The sequence below is a fragment of the Sinocyclocheilus rhinocerous genome, unplaced genomic scaffold, assembly GCF_001515625.1.
Source record: "Sinocyclocheilus rhinocerous isolate Xijiao unplaced genomic scaffold, SAMN03320098_v1.1 scaffold864, whole genome shotgun sequence".
Classification (NCBI taxonomy): Eukaryota; Metazoa; Chordata; class Actinopteri; order Cypriniformes; family Cyprinidae; genus Sinocyclocheilus; species Sinocyclocheilus rhinocerous.
In genome coordinates, this window is record NW_015645567.1 from 1,730,662 (window position 1) to 1,746,561 (window position 15,900).

General features: G+C 35.0%; 1 protein-coding gene across 2 annotated transcripts; it reads right to left on the reverse strand.

The window, feature by feature from the left end:
* Window positions 1-1,776: 1,776 nt before the first annotated feature.
* Window positions 1,777-13,199, reverse strand: LOC107706801 (metal transporter CNNM3-like). 2 transcript variants are annotated; one of them, XM_016510625.1, is made up of 10 exons: window positions 11,622-13,199; window positions 10,460-10,603; window positions 10,216-10,374; window positions 7,676-7,845; window positions 6,310-6,406; window positions 5,611-5,741; window positions 4,724-4,850; window positions 4,391-4,455; window positions 4,133-4,147; window positions 2,371-2,430 (listed from the first exon to the last, which is right to left on the reverse strand). In XM_016510625.1, exons 1-8 carry the CDS (start codon window positions 13,003-13,005, stop codon window positions 4,406-4,408), a joined length of 2,262 nt encoding a protein of 753 aa, XP_016366111.1. In that variant the 5' UTR covers window positions 13,006-13,199; the 3' UTR covers window positions 2,371-2,430; window positions 4,133-4,147; window positions 4,391-4,405. The 2 variants fall into 2 exon arrangements, with proteins under 2 accessions (XP_016366110.1, XP_016366111.1); XM_016510624.1 differs by lacking the exons at window positions 4,133-4,147; window positions 4,391-4,455 and having other exon boundaries at window positions 1,777-2,430; window positions 11,622-13,198.
* Between the last annotated feature and the right edge of the window lie 2,701 nt (window positions 13,200-15,900).

Here is a 15,900-nt window from a genome sequence, read left to right on the forward strand (position 1 = left end):
TGGAATTAAAACTCGTTACCGATAGGGCATTAGGACCCGGAGGAGGCTGCCGCTGCACGTGCTATTACTGTTTACTCTATCACACACCGAATGTGTCATTCTGTATGTGCATTCTCAGTTTAAATGCAGCGATCCAAAACAGTGAATTTAATCATCATTCAGGCAAAACTTTGCTTCAAGAATGAGCCACACTGCTGACGTAATCTAATCGCTAGCACACCCTGAGGACATGCGAGTTAACGTATTCCTCTTATCGGCAAGACATATCGGCATAATTTTTTTCATATCGGGCCGATGCCGATATTTGCATTTAAAGCCATTATCGGCCAATTCCGATATCGGTCCGATAATATCGTGCATCCCTAGTATACTGGAAAAATTGTATCATGGTTTACACAAAAATACGAAGCAGCACAACTGTTTTCAACATTGATAATAAGAAATGTTTTTTGAGCAGCAAATCAGCATATGAGAATGATTTCTGAAGGATCATGTGACACTGAAGACTGGAGTATTGATGCTGAAAATTCAGCTTTGATCACAGGAATAAATTACAATTTAAAATATATTCAAATATACAACAGTTATTTTAAACTGTAATAATATTTCACAATTTTTTTACTGTATTTTTGAACAAATAAACATCCTTGGTGAGCATAAGAAACTTGTTTTAAAAAAAACAAACTTAATTATTCCAAACATTTGAATGAGCGTAGGTTGGAATGTCTACTAAGAATGTTTAACCAAGCATCTTCTCTAGGACAAGCGGATGGAACGGATAGCGGATTCATTACAACGGAACACAGAGGAATGCCCGAAACGCTTCTAGACTCATTAACAACTAGGTTTTAGGTTAATTACCCATCTACACAAGGTTTCTATATTTTCAAAATTAGATACAACCTCCAAAACATGGGGATTTTCAGTATTGCCAAGATCTAATTTCATGTTAAACCAATGGAATGGTCAGGTCATTCCAGTATGGGAAAGGTTTGACATTTTTTGTTTATGCTGTTAGCTACATCTGCGCCAGTCATGCAAGGCATTTAGTCACCTAATATGCAAATGCTCTAAGATGCAGAATTGAAAGGCAGCCGGACATAGACATGCAGTGAAAAACCGGGTCAAGATCACGCAGAAATTGTAACTCTCGAATTTAGGTCGTCTTCAATCTTTCAATCTGAAGAGTTGGAGGGGAACATATAAGGCAAAAGCAATGATAATTAAAGGGACCAAGTATAGGAATTGCTAAAACCAAGAAAGAACTTTTCCCATTCCAATTAGCAATAACTCCACCTCTGCATCTAACACTGCAAGACCATTTTTTGTATGCGAAAAAAATCCAGCTTTCCCCTTCTTCCAAGTTTCCTGTGGATAAACGTACATTGGCACATACATATTGGGAGTTAAAATGAATATTTCACCTAAGGACTCACCATCAAACCTGTCTTTAGAAAAGCATTAATGTGGTAATCACTGATTAATCTTCACCTGCACTCTTAAAAATAAAGGTTCTTTATTGGCATTGATGGTTCCAGGGAGAACCTTTAAAATCCATAGAACCTTTCCACTGGAACAAAAGGTTCTTTATATTGTTTAAATGTTCTTTACACTAAGAAAAAACTCTGAAAGGTTCTTTAAGGAACCCAGAATGATTCTTCTATGGCATCAATGTGAATCCCCCTTTTGGAACCTTTATTTTTAGAACATTTTAATAATCTAAAGAACCTTTTGTGGAATGGAAAGATTCTATGGATGTTAACAGTTCTTCATGGAACCACAGATGCCAATAAAGAACCTTTATTTTTAAGCGCGCACTTCCCCAAAGGTCTAAAATCCTATTTGTGTTCAGATTTGTTTCTTGGGTATGCCAGTTCAAACACGTATGGAGAATGACATTTGAGTGCTTCAGTGAAGTAGTAGTCATACAGACTGCCTTCTTGTCCTTTACAGAGGGAGGCTGACAGCTGCAGTCACTATTAAATGGAAAAGATAAGATTACGTGTTTGGAATGACATGAGGGTGAGTAAATGGCTATTTGAACCCATTTTGGCACATTAGGGCTTGACGATTCAGGGCTGTAATACTGATTATATGATACAACAGGGATAGTAAAATCTTGGCACACCATTTAATTTAATTGCACATATGCACACGCACACACCTTGAGGAAATAAGCGAGCTCAAACAGAGCGCATAGGAAGTGACATCAGAGGGAACGGCTGAATAAGCAGAACAGTGAGAACAGATCCTGTTTGACCAGAATCTTGAACATCACGTCTTGTGTTTTCCTCAACAGTCCTCCATCTGGCTCAATCGCTGCATTCCAGGAGTAAAAGATTCATTTAAGAGTTCTGCAGGAAGGTTAGGACGCTCCTCTCTGGCTGTGAAGCTCCTCGTCTGGCCTGGATTCCTGGCTCTTGCTCACACCTGCAGAGCCCGGGGAACCAGAATGAAAGCATCCGTCAAAAACAGATTCATCATTCCCTGCTAACATATTCGGACATCATTCTGTGGACAGTGTCCAAAATGACCAGAAATACTTCAGTTGACAATTGAAAATTGAAAAGGTAGATGGATTAAGACACACCTTTCATTTAAAGGCCAATGAATCACTACAACTTCATCAGAAATGTGTTATTATTAGTAGCTTATCAGTAGACGTGGTAAAAAGTCACGTAAAGTTCACACATACAGTGTGTGTGTGTGCATATATATACAGGTGCATCTCAATAAATTAGATGATTTAGAGATTTTGGCTGATACTAATAATTATTATATTATGACCAATAACTACAAAATATGATTATAAAAACAATAAAATATATTTTTTTCTGTTTAAGGTTTTTGTAAAAAAACAAAAAACAAAAACAAAAACACAACAACAACCCCAAAAGATATATATTTATATCAATTTATATTTATAATTAATTTATTATAATTACAAAAATAAATAAAAAATAAACTTTATAAGCTCAGTTTTAATATAATATTGATATTGGTAGCCTTTCTTTCTTTCTTTCAAATAGTAAATAGGTGATTTTCACAAAACCTGTTTAGGAACATGTCCAGGTCATATTTCACCCAAAATCAAAAGACATAAATAAGAAATAATATAACATTATTATTATTTTTTTTACATTATGTTTGTTGACAAATAAACCCATTTTAATAAGTGCATTATTTTTTTCTTTTGAATATATATATATATATTTTTTTTTTTCTTCTCATTTTCAATCTTATTAGATTCTCATTCATGTAATGAAGTCAATTTACTGCTTTAAGGTACAAACAAAAATACAGTAAAGTATTTTTTTAGATGGCACAAACAATACTAATATGATGTATACATATTTTACAATTTAAATATGTGGGTCAAAGACATTAAGATGTCCGCATCAAAAGAAATTTACAAAAGTGATTTTATGTCCATAGAAAGCACATTGAATGTAAGTAAAGTGTCTACTTTTAAGGTTTCAAATAAGTTTTTGGAGAATAAAATGGCAAATTTTAGAAATGTAAAATTACAACTAATTAGTATTTGAGGAGAAAATAATTAGTCTTTTAATATGTCATAAATAGATTTTTGTTGTAAATATGCCAGACAAGATTGTTATACTGAATGACATTTTAGTGGGTCTCTTCTGTAAATTAGGGAAAAATGTATGATATTTATTTTTTGCTCAGAAAAACAAAAACAAAATTGCAATTAAATTAAACAGAAAACTTTTTTTTTTAAATTTGGGGAAAACAACAACAATTTAAAGCAGTATTACACTTATTGTTTTTATGCTTAAACCCTTTTTTCGTCTTTGACCCATGTATATAATTGGTTTTTACAGTAATGAGAATGATAATATAATGCACATAATATTATTTATTTATATCTTTTGATTTTGGGTGAAATATGACCTGGACATGCTCGTTTTGTGAGATTCACCCATTTACTATTTGAATGAAAATAAATAAATAAATACTGATGATATAGGGGATATACATATATTGGAATATCAGACTATTATATTATTATATCTAAATATTATTTGATATAATTAATTTATCAAACAAACAAATAAATAAATACAAAATAAAATAAAACATTTGTAATTAGTTAGCAGTTTGGTAGACCTACCTGGACATTTATATCCTGTCTGAGAGTTTAATGTGGAGGTGCCAACAGACAGCATTAATATAGAAGAGGGTTACTTTGCAAAACAGTGGCATTAAAAAATTAGGAGTGAAAAACACTGACTTAAGCTCACATCAGTGATGCATTCAAATGTACCCATTAACCGTATCATTTGACATGCATTGATGTATCATACCAACCACCTGGTGGCGCTCTGATGCTTCGATGTGCTGATGGGATACATGCTTCAAATGCATTCACCTCATGCAAAGCACACTAACAGTAGTTGTCAATTGCATCAAAGAATGAAAAGTGGAGCTGAAAGTCTAATGGAGATAAAAAGAGGGAGAAAATGAAGGGAAGGAGAGAAAAAGACAGAAAGAGAACACAGTCTTAGTTCAGCAGAAGCGAGCGATGAAGATTCATAGACATTCTCGGTCGACCTGTTCCTGCATGTTTAGACTCCACAACATTCCAACGCTAGCCAGTTACACAGAAACACGGGAAGAAGAAAATACGCACAAAGAGTTGCACAAAATGTTCTGTTATGTACTCGGAGTCATGCATGTGTGCCGGTGTGTTCATGCGATGTACCTTGACTGGTGTTTTTCTCATTCAGGAGTTTGGTTTGACTGTTGGGCAGGATCTTGATTTCAGGCGGCTCGGGGCTCTGGACCACCCGCGACGCCATCACGGCATTGAGGTACTGCAGACGGGTCACCTGTGGGACACGGGCCCATTTTAACAGCAGAAAACACAAAGCTGACCTTTTCTGAAGGTCACACAAGTACATTATTGATGTGTGACGAAAAAGTCCATAATTTTTCGAAAAAATCTTCAATAAGTTCCAAAATAAAGATGCATCACAACAAACAAATTCACACAAAAAAAGACAAAGATACAACACTGTGCACTTTAATCTTTCATGAGGGAAATTAACTACAATTGCATAAATCAAATAAAAAAATAACAGTACAATATAAAACTGTTGACTTTGATTATAGGTCTCGAAAAAACATTATCTATTAAAAAAAGTAAATTAATACTATTTGCTCAATTTCTATATTTTGTCAGTAGTTAAAATATTATTTAAATGTAAAGATATTAATAATAATAAAATATTTAAAATACCTTTTTAAATGTTGAAAAATGTATAATAATAATAAATATTTAAAGATATTTAAAATACTTTTAAATGTTAAAATAATAATACTATTTAATGTATCTTTTTAAATGTTAAATTATGTAAAATAAAATAATTATGTAATATAAAATAATATATATAAGTTTTATTTAAAAACAACAACAAAAACATGCATTGAGGAATCATGCACAATAAGAGCAGAAAAAAGTCAATTTTGAATCATAAGCAATGATCCATGATCAAATACGAAATAAAAATGTATCGCAACAGTCATGGCAAAAAGTGTGCGGAATAACACAAGAATAACCACAAGCTGCGCGTGTTGTTCTGCGCTCACCTTGATGAGCTGCAGGTCTGTGAGGGCTCGTACTGTGTAGTCGGGACAGTAGCTGGACGGGCTGGTGGCGTCTCCCAGATCAAAGGGGTCTCTGGGGGCCTGACGCTGCGTGGACACCGGAGACTGGTGGACTGATCACACAAACAATCATCACGGTCAATATACCAGAACACGGACTGCTGACATTCACAGCTATAACACTGTGGTCCTAATCAGACGTTACGCAATAAAACAACAAGTGATAAATCTTATCACTTCCTCAGATGTTTATCTGAGTTTAATCAACTGCTACCGCATAAAATGATTCCATCCACATGTTTGGATTGTATGTTTGTCGTGTTGCGTCGGGTAGCTCTGCCCACAGTGAAATCTCTTTGGATGCAAACTTATCACTTCATGCTGCATTTTACTTTCAGTCAGGACAGAAAACTCAAGAGTTTGTGGCACGAGTGGTCAGCTGAACATCAACATCTAAACAATAGTCCCATATAGTCCCTTTGCTTTCAAAACACACAAGGCTTGCAGAATCATATCAGCCGGTTTTTGTTTTGTTGCACTACAGTTTACAACCAAAACTGACAGGAATGTTTTTGACTATCGTGCATTTTAAGCCAACATTCATGAGTCAAATTTTGATTAGAATGGTGCATTTGGATTGGATCTGGGATTACCATAAAATCCCATATTGCCGGGACAAACCTGAGGAGGGAGCTGTGAGCGCTGAAACACCGTAGTAGGTGAACGCGCCGTTCTCAAACTTCAAACCCTCTTTCCCGATCTCCACCTCCACACGGCCCTACACACACACACGATTGAAACATCCCAAAAAATTCTAAGAAATACACACATTTTATTTTATAATTCAAAACATACATTCCAATAAATTTGAATTATAGATATATTTATTAATATTTTTTTGAATTATATATGTATATATACATGTAATTTATCAAATAATTAATCAATGTTATAAATATTTTAAATATAATTTTTGTTAAAATAAAAAAATATAAATAATAAAAATAGTTATTATCAATGTTAAGTCATCAAATATTGAACATTTAAAAAATATTTTAAATGGTCATATTTTAATATATACTACCAATACTACTACTAATATTAACAGTACTCCTAACGTCATATTTCAAAACACAACTAACAAATATTTATGTTTTAAATATAATTTTAATTGTTAAAATTTTAATATTAATAATAGTTAATATTAGATTAGCAATATTAAATTATCAAATATTGAAATATATTTTAAATATTTTAACAATACATTTTATTATTATGATTATATTTTAATAATAAAAAATAATACTACTACCAATACTACTATTAGTACGGCTAATATCATAATTATCAAAACACTACAATATATAATTATCAAAACACTAACAAATAATTAGCAGTTTAAATATTTCTTTATATTTTAAATATTATTTTAATTGTTAAAATAATATGATTAATAATAAGTTATTATTAAATTAACTTATTAAATTAAATGAACAATTAAATTAACAATGCTAAATGAACAGATATTGAAATATATATTTAAAATATTTTAAATGTTAATATTTTAATAATGAAGAAACTACTACTATATTTATCAATACACTATTAAAACATTCTGATAGATTAATAATAACAAACAATTCATTTATTTGTTATTATTATTAAACTGTCAATGTTAAATGATTATTTGTTATTATTATTAAACTATCAATGTTAAATGATCAAATATTTAAATATATTTTTAATATTTTAAATGTTAATATTTTAATAATGAAGAAACTACTACTACTATATCTATCAAAACACTATTAAAACATTCTGATAGATTAATAACAATTTATTATTATTATTAAACTATCAATGTTAAATGATCAAATATTGAAATATGCTTAAAATATAATTTTAACTGTTAATATTTTAACATTAAAATACTACTACAACTAATAATAATATCACATTCAGATATTGTATATTTATGACCACTATTATTTACACCAGTGCTTATAAAGCGTTGACATGCACACATCTGTCAGACACAGTGTGGCACCTGCAGCAGCAGAATGAAGTAATCCACAGGGTGGTTCCGCGTGTAGAGGTAGTGATCAGGACTGAGCCGGTTGGCGGGGTCAAACTTCACTTCTTGGTTGACGCTCGGGTGCCGCAGCAGATGAAACAGGACTCTCTCTGACACGCGCTGCAGGCTGAAGTGTTCCACCTCTGAAACAGAAATAACCTCTGAAATCACCTCCATTAACCAGCACATAACAAGCACAGATTGCCCCGCCATTGATCCGAGAGACAGGAAATGTCCTTTAAAAGTTGAGGCTTCTTGAGACAAACTTCTTTACCTCTTTATACTTGTCAGGCAAACAGACATGCACTACTGTTTTGGGTCAGTAATATTTTTTTTATGTTTTTGAAAGAAGTCTCTTATGCTCACCGAAGCTGCATTTATTTGATCAAAAATAGAGTAAAATTGTGAAATATTATTAAAATTTAAAATAGCTGTTTTCTATTTTAATATGTTTTAAAATGTAATTTATTCCTGTGATCAAAGCTGTATTTTCAGCATCATTGCTCCAGTCTTCAGTGTCACATGATCTAGTGGTCGACCGATATATCGCCAAGGCCGATATTTGGCATTTTTCAAATATCGGCACCGGCCGATAAGTTTTTCTGTTTGGCCAATGCGTTCGTGGCGGGACTTTTATTTTGACTGCGCTGAGAACGGCCGCGCCTGAACACACCGTGCTCACATTCTCCCTCTTGTTCGCTGTCGTCGTTAACAGTTCTGTCCACGGACAGAAGTCTGTCTCATAATCAGATAGAACTGTTAAACAAAGGAATTAAAATGTATACAAAAAGTATTATAATGATTGCTTTTATATTGTTAGTAATAGAAAGGCAAACATTATAATAATAATTTCTCGTTTGCCGTCAGCATTCAGCAAATACGCATTTATATAATTTAAACAAATCTTTGAATGACTAATGAACATCTAATTTCAAAAATCTTGCAAACTTAGTCGAATTCAGCTGTGAGATCTTATGAAGTGTGCATTTGTATCCTGCACGATCGTGTGTACTCTGTATGACGGTCGGTCCGTGCGAACTGAATACGGACAGGAGGAGAGTTCAGCTTCATTGAGACGCGCGATCGACTTACTTTAAACTCGTGATTTCAAATTATGCTGCGCTTCATGCATTTGCCCAATGTCATATTCATGTCATTTTCATTGCGTGCTTGTATGTAAAATGAGTTTTACCTTGGCTTTATTTGAAAAAATGTGATTCCCAATGCACAGAAACTTCCCAGAATACTGAGTGCCCTGTTGGTTACAGTGTTTACTTCCTTTTTAATTATATTTGTGTATTAAATATTTGTTTATTTGTGAAAAATATTTTTGTCATTTAAAGTATAAGCTTGTTTATTTTACACATTTATTTTTTAATCCATTTTCAAATGATTTTCAAATTTCTTAAATATGAAATAAAATAAATACAATTATATCGGCCATCGGCCACCCTGCTTTCCAAGATATCGGCATCGGCTGTCAAAAAACCCATATCGGTCGACCACTAACATGATCCTTCAGAAATCATTCTAATATGCTGATTTGCTGCTCAAGAAACATTTCTTATTATTATCAGTGCTGAAAACAGTTCATATTTTTGTGGAAATTGTGATACATTTTTGTACAGGATTCTTTTGTAACATTATAAATGTCTTTACTGTCACTTTTGATCAATCAAATGTGTCCTTGCCAAATAAAAGTATTACATTTAAAAAATCATACTGACCCCAAACGTTTGAACAGAAGTGTATACTGTATATAAACATATTAACTAATGATCAGCTCAATAACTGTATATAAATATGACAAGGTGCTTGAATGGTCTTAATTCATGATAATGAGACATTATTTTGTGATTATTAATATTATTATTATTATTATTAATAAATGCATTTTTTAACATTGGTCTTTTATTATATAACTACGGAGCCCTGTACACGACATGCAGACAAAAATAGATTTATCATGGCCACAAATTAAACATTTGTTCCCTCATTATAGTAAAGGGTGACCACGTTGAACTAATTTGTTCCCACGCTTTGATTTAAGTAAATTGAAGGAACAAATTAGTACAACGTGGCCCCGATTCACTTAAACAAGGGAAGGAGTTCTTAATTTGTGGGCACAATGCATCTATTTTTGTCTGCATGCCAAGGACAGGGCTCTGTATGTATCTGTTTTGTAAAAATTAGGCTGAACACAAGTGATTTTAACATGGTTAAAAGTGTTTTAGCATCCAAAAACACATGGGAGGTTCCCTTCTGACTGATGCATTTGAAACTTTGACCAATGCAACTTTTTGTTGTTCATGAATACTGGATGAGGATTGTAAAAATCATTTTAAAGAAAGTAATTCATGAACTATTGACTTTTCTAGATCTGGAAATCACAAAAAAAAAAAATTCTGAAAAATTTTCCCAAGACTGCGGGAACCGTGACCCCTTAACCGTGGTAAAATCGCTGTAACACACAGACTCTTGCAGCTTATCGGTTGATATTAAAGCAGACAGACCTCGGGACAGGAATCGGTGGGTGGCCAGCAATAGTTGAGGAGAGGTGCGGATCTTTGGTTCACCCTCTGGAGGTTTAAAGATGGAGAACTCGTCATGAACGCTGCGCGGCTCCAGAGGAATCTCCACCGGGGCCATCGGACGCTTCACCTTCATGTCCACTGTGGAAAAAAACAAAACGCATTATAAATCAGTTTAAGTGCGGCGACAGGGATCAGCTCAAAAACACATCAAGCAGCTGCTCACTGTAGCCATCAGACTCGTCCAGGATCTCAGATTTGATGATCTCCTCAATGACGTCCTCCAGCGTGACCAGACCCAGAACCTCGTAGAACGGATCTCCTTCGCCCTCATTATTCACCTTCTGAACGATGGCCAGGTGTGAGTTTCCTATGAAGACAGAGAGAGAACATATGCTTTAGTAGAAGCAGCTTTGTAATGACTACGTTTCAATAACAGCATTCTATAATTCATGATGATTAAATCTATGATTAATAACAAAAAAATAGAATTCTTATTATACGATAATTATTCATCTTCAAAAAATATTTGACAAAACAAAAATGCAGCGATTAACCAATCAGAATGAAGAAATAAAGAGAGATGTGCAATTAACACTGATATATAAACACTGTTTTAGATGTATTATAACGTAAAAATATAAAACAATTTTAAAAAGTATAAATTATTTTAAAATATAAATTAAAAGAATAAAAAAAACAATAAAATAAAAAATGTTTAGTGAAAATAAAAACCCAAATATTTATAAGCATTCAAAAGCAATAATTATAAGTAAATCAAAATACTAAAAACACACTCTAACAGATTAATAATGATAATTAGAATTATTATTATTGCTAAAAATACAATAATTTTAATAGCATTTGAAATGTTAATATTTTAATAAATGCTAATATTTTATAAATAATACATTTTTAAAAATGTTTAGTAAAAATAAAAGCCCAAATATTTATACACATTCAGTATCAGTCTAATCAGGCCGACAGCAATAATTATTCTGACAATAATAACAATAGTAACAGTAGTAATACTAATACTACTAATAAATGTTTAAATATTGAAACATATTTAAATTATTTAAAAATTTTAAATATCAAAATGTTAATAATAATAATATTTAGTGAAAATAAAAGCCCAAATTTTACATTAATTCAATATCGGCCCGTCATAAACTGATGCAATTTGTTTGAAGGCATCTTCTTAGGATTATCAAGTTATGAAAACACTTCAAACACAGATTAATAATAATAATAATATAGCCCAAATATTATAGGCATTCAATATTGGCCTTGTCAGGTCAATAGCAAATAACTGCAGATAATTGGTAAAATATCGGTCGAACACCGATACTCATAGTTTGAAGGCATCTGCTTAGGATTTGACATGCCTTTTTTGAATTCTTCCAGCATTGCATCCAGCTTGGTGTCATTAAAAACAAAATGCAGAGGATGGTTGTAGAACTTGGTGATGGTGGTCATGGGAGTGCGGTCCTCCGGATCAACCAGCGCCAGGTCTTTGACGTACAGGATTTCGATGATATTGGACCTCTCCTCTTCGTACACCGGGACGCGAGTGTAGCCGCTCTGCATGATCTCGGACATGGTGTTGAAGTCCAGCACGGCCGTGGAAGGCAGCATGAAGCAGTCTTTCAGGGGGGTCAGGATGTCCTCCACGGTTTTGGTCCTGAGAGTGCCTTTACTGAACTCCACCTTGACGAACTCATTATACGGCTCGTTCACACTAGTCCGAATCATTTCCATGGTTTTCTCACGGATGCCCACGGTGCTCACGTCCCGGTGCAGGATCAAGTCCAGCAGGAGGCCGAGAGGACAAGAAAGTGGACACGTCAGGATGAGACAGATCTGGGCCAGCCATATCAAACCCGGTGCCATCTGGAACCCATAACCCGAACATACAATATGAGGAACCAACTCAGCCAGAAGGAATATGAGGAAGCCACTAGTGAACACAGCGGGCAGGATGGACCCATAGAGGCGGTACAACAGGACGCCGAGCACCGAGTGACCCAAAGCACAAATGAACAAGAGCGAACAAACCAGAACATTTCCTCTCCTCCGGATGGGCTTGAGGCGCTTGGCCACCCGCTTTTCATCCTCTGAACCGCAGCTGTGCAGAACATACAGCTCCAGTGGGTCCAGCCACAGCAAACTCAGATTCACGCATCTGACCACACTGCAAATCAAACCCAGAACCACGACCACCAAAATCAGACCCCATAATGGAATGTAATCTGATGGCACAGCCGGGTTCTTAATAATCAACTTGTCCGACCCGAAAGACCCCCATGTCTGGCCCTTTAAGACGCAAAAATGATGGAGCACAGGCTCTGCATCTTTATCCTCCGGTTCGGATGCTGCAGCTTCGGTCTGGACTTCTATAATCCCGCTGTTCTCGTCATCCGACGCGAACGCTCCGCGCACCCGGAACGCAGAGGAATTGCGGCGTTCCTCCAGTGCGCACGGGTCACCCGAACCGCCTCCAACCGCGGCGAACGCGACCCACGGCCAGGTCTCATTGGACAGGTAGGACCCAAACAATCTGAGCTTGAAGGTGGTCCCGTGCGGAGCTACGAGGACCCGTTCGCGCATGTACACCCGTTGGTTTAAGTCCTCCAGGCGCAGTCCGTAAAGATGCGTTTCTTGAAGGCTGCAGGTTCCGAACCCGCACAGGAACGATATGATCAACGGGAGACGCAGCTCCGCCAAGCTGACCACCATATTGGAACAGGGCAGCCTGGCTTTATGAATCATGTGACGGTGATGTTGTTGCCGCTACGCTACCCTCCTACTTTTTCAGTTGTTTTCATATAAAACGATGTGGGAAACTGGCTCGGTCCGGCCGCCATGTTGGCTCCGTGATTCTTGAGAAACAGGCACGGACTTGCCCCCAAACTCTGGAGCCACAATGAACGCAGTTTCTTTTTTTTTTTGCACTGCCGCTACGTCGTGTCCACAATGGACCAATGACAGAAGAGCAAGTGCTCGCTTGACCAATCGGAGAACGATTTGGTAAACCACGCCCACAACGGCACTGAAGAACTTCAGCGTGTGAGATGAGCGCGGCATCTTCTCAAGGCTATTTTGAAAACAAACTGTTTTTGTTTAAAACAGTTTGTTTTAAATATTCACAGGTTTTTTTCGTATCTAGCGGTTAGATTGATAAAGAGTGAGTTTGTGAGTTAAAAACTGACCGTAATGTTTTACCTACAGTTTGCCATTGGAATAAAAGCAACATCACTACTACACAGACTGCGTGAGTTTGTGAGTTAAAAACTGACCGTAATGTTTTACACCTCGCAAAAGTTTTACCTACAGTTTGCCATTGGAATAAAAGCAACATCACTACTACACAGACTGAGCAAAAGAGGTGTTTTAATATAGAATTATTTAGATTTAGCATTTACATCATCAGAACTCAACAGAAATACAAAATATTATATACAGAGTGCTTTAAATACGATCGTGTTCATGGGAAGTTCATTACATCTGCATTTTGCATTTCCCTTTAAAGACAGCAACTTAAAAAAAAAACGAAAACCATCATAATTACAGTTTGTTGTGATGCTTTAAAAAGTAAATAAGACAAAAAATAAACTAACCCCACTCACAAAACAAATGATGGAATTATTTTACACAGACTGAGCAAAAGAGGTGTTTTAATATAGAATTATTTAGATTTAGCATTTACATCATCAGAACTCAACAGAAATACAAAATATTATATACAGAGTGCTTTAAATACGATCGTGTTCATGGGAAGTTCATTACATCTGCATTTTGCATTTCCCTTTAAAGACAGCAACTTAAAAAAAAAACGAAAACCATCATAATTACAGTTTGTTGTGATGCTTTAAAAAGTAAATAAGACAAAAATAAACTAACCCCACTCACAAAACAAATGATGGAATTATTTTTCTGTAGTTCCCATGGCTTTTTAATGGAAGACCTATAGTGAACCCAAAACAAAGTGTGCTTAGTATGCAATACAATAACCTGGACAGTTTGAAAGGTCAATATAGGTCATGACCCTGAAAAGTAAATAAATGCAGAGTGGAAAATGCAGACGCTTCCTGAAAACACACTTTTAGAATCTTTAACTGTGGTCTAATGATCAAACAGGGGAACATGCACAACATCTATCCCGTTGAGTTCCTCAGGAGAAACTACCATGAACATTAAAATCAGATTACAGAGCTGGATCGAAATCCCAGCATTACACTTAAAAGAATTTCATTAGTTTCCCACAAGCAGAGTCACTGTGCAATAAGAGAGAAACATGGGCATTATATGGACAAATCAAAGTGCAAAAGGCTTTGGCTGATGTGTTCATTTACAAATTTAATTCCATGTAGTGTTGCAACGTTGGTCATGATATAACATGTTATGCCTCAGTACAGAGTTTGAGCGCAATGCCCACGTTTTGGTTTAAGTTGGATTAAATACTTCTCAAATTTCACACAAAAGAAATATCAGTTGAGGTCAAATGCAAACTTATTTCTCTCACTGTGCAATTGTACATTAAACATCTTAAAAAGAAACATACCTATTTATTGCTTCAGATCTCTCGTGAAGGCAACAAAACATTTATAAATAACTTAGAAATCATCATACACTAGTTGGACAAAGTCAGTTTTATACTGTTCAATGAGAAAACAATCAATCCAGTGCTATTCTTCTCAGTAATTATTTATAATACTCTATAACTCTCACTGTGATTTTTTTTTTTTTTTTAATTTATGAAATAAAAGAAAAGAACAGTTTAACACTGGAAGCTTTATGCATGCACTGCATAGCATAGTTACAGTATGAATACATCAGAATAAGGTTTAAATATGGTTTCTAATGTCAGCTCGGCATGAGAGGAACACAATGGAAAAATCACTGTGTGACCTCCGAAATATGATCTCTGGACAGAACCGCTTTATGGTCACTGCAAGAAGATGTAGAAACTCTTAATACTAGTGCAAGCAAAGAGGCTTTAGTTTGGAATAGTTCACTAAATATTAGCTGAAAGTTTCTTCATTGGAAAATAAATTGAGAAATGTAGCATTCCATCACTTGCTCACCAGTGGATCCTCTGCAGTGAATGGGTGCCGTCAGAATGAGAGTCCAAACAGCTGATAAAAACATCACAATAATCCACACTACTCATCAGTTAACATCTTGGGAAGTGAAAAGCTGTTTGTAAGAAACAAATTCATCAAGGAGTTTTAACTAAGGTACTTTAACTTTAAAACATCAAAATACAAGTTCATAATCCATAATAATGTTTCCTCCAGTGAAAACGTCATTCACTGCAGAGGATCCATTGGTGAGCAAGAGATGCAATGCTACATTTCTCCAAATCGGTTCTGATAAACAAACTAATCAACATCTTGAGGATTAGAAAAATGTTATGTTTTTGGGTGAACTAGTACTATTCCTTTAACTAACCTATGATCTAGAGGCGCATAACAAACCAAACAGCACTAGTGACTTCACACTTCAGGAAGAGATACTGAAGATTCCGTAGCATACAAAAATGCTTGAGAATCAACACGAATGTACAGTTTCACTCCAGGTCACAGTGAATTCTGTTCAAGCATCTGTATCGTCTTGTTTCTGAGGATGGGAATGTCGGTGGAAAACAGCATTTGTGTTGTTTGA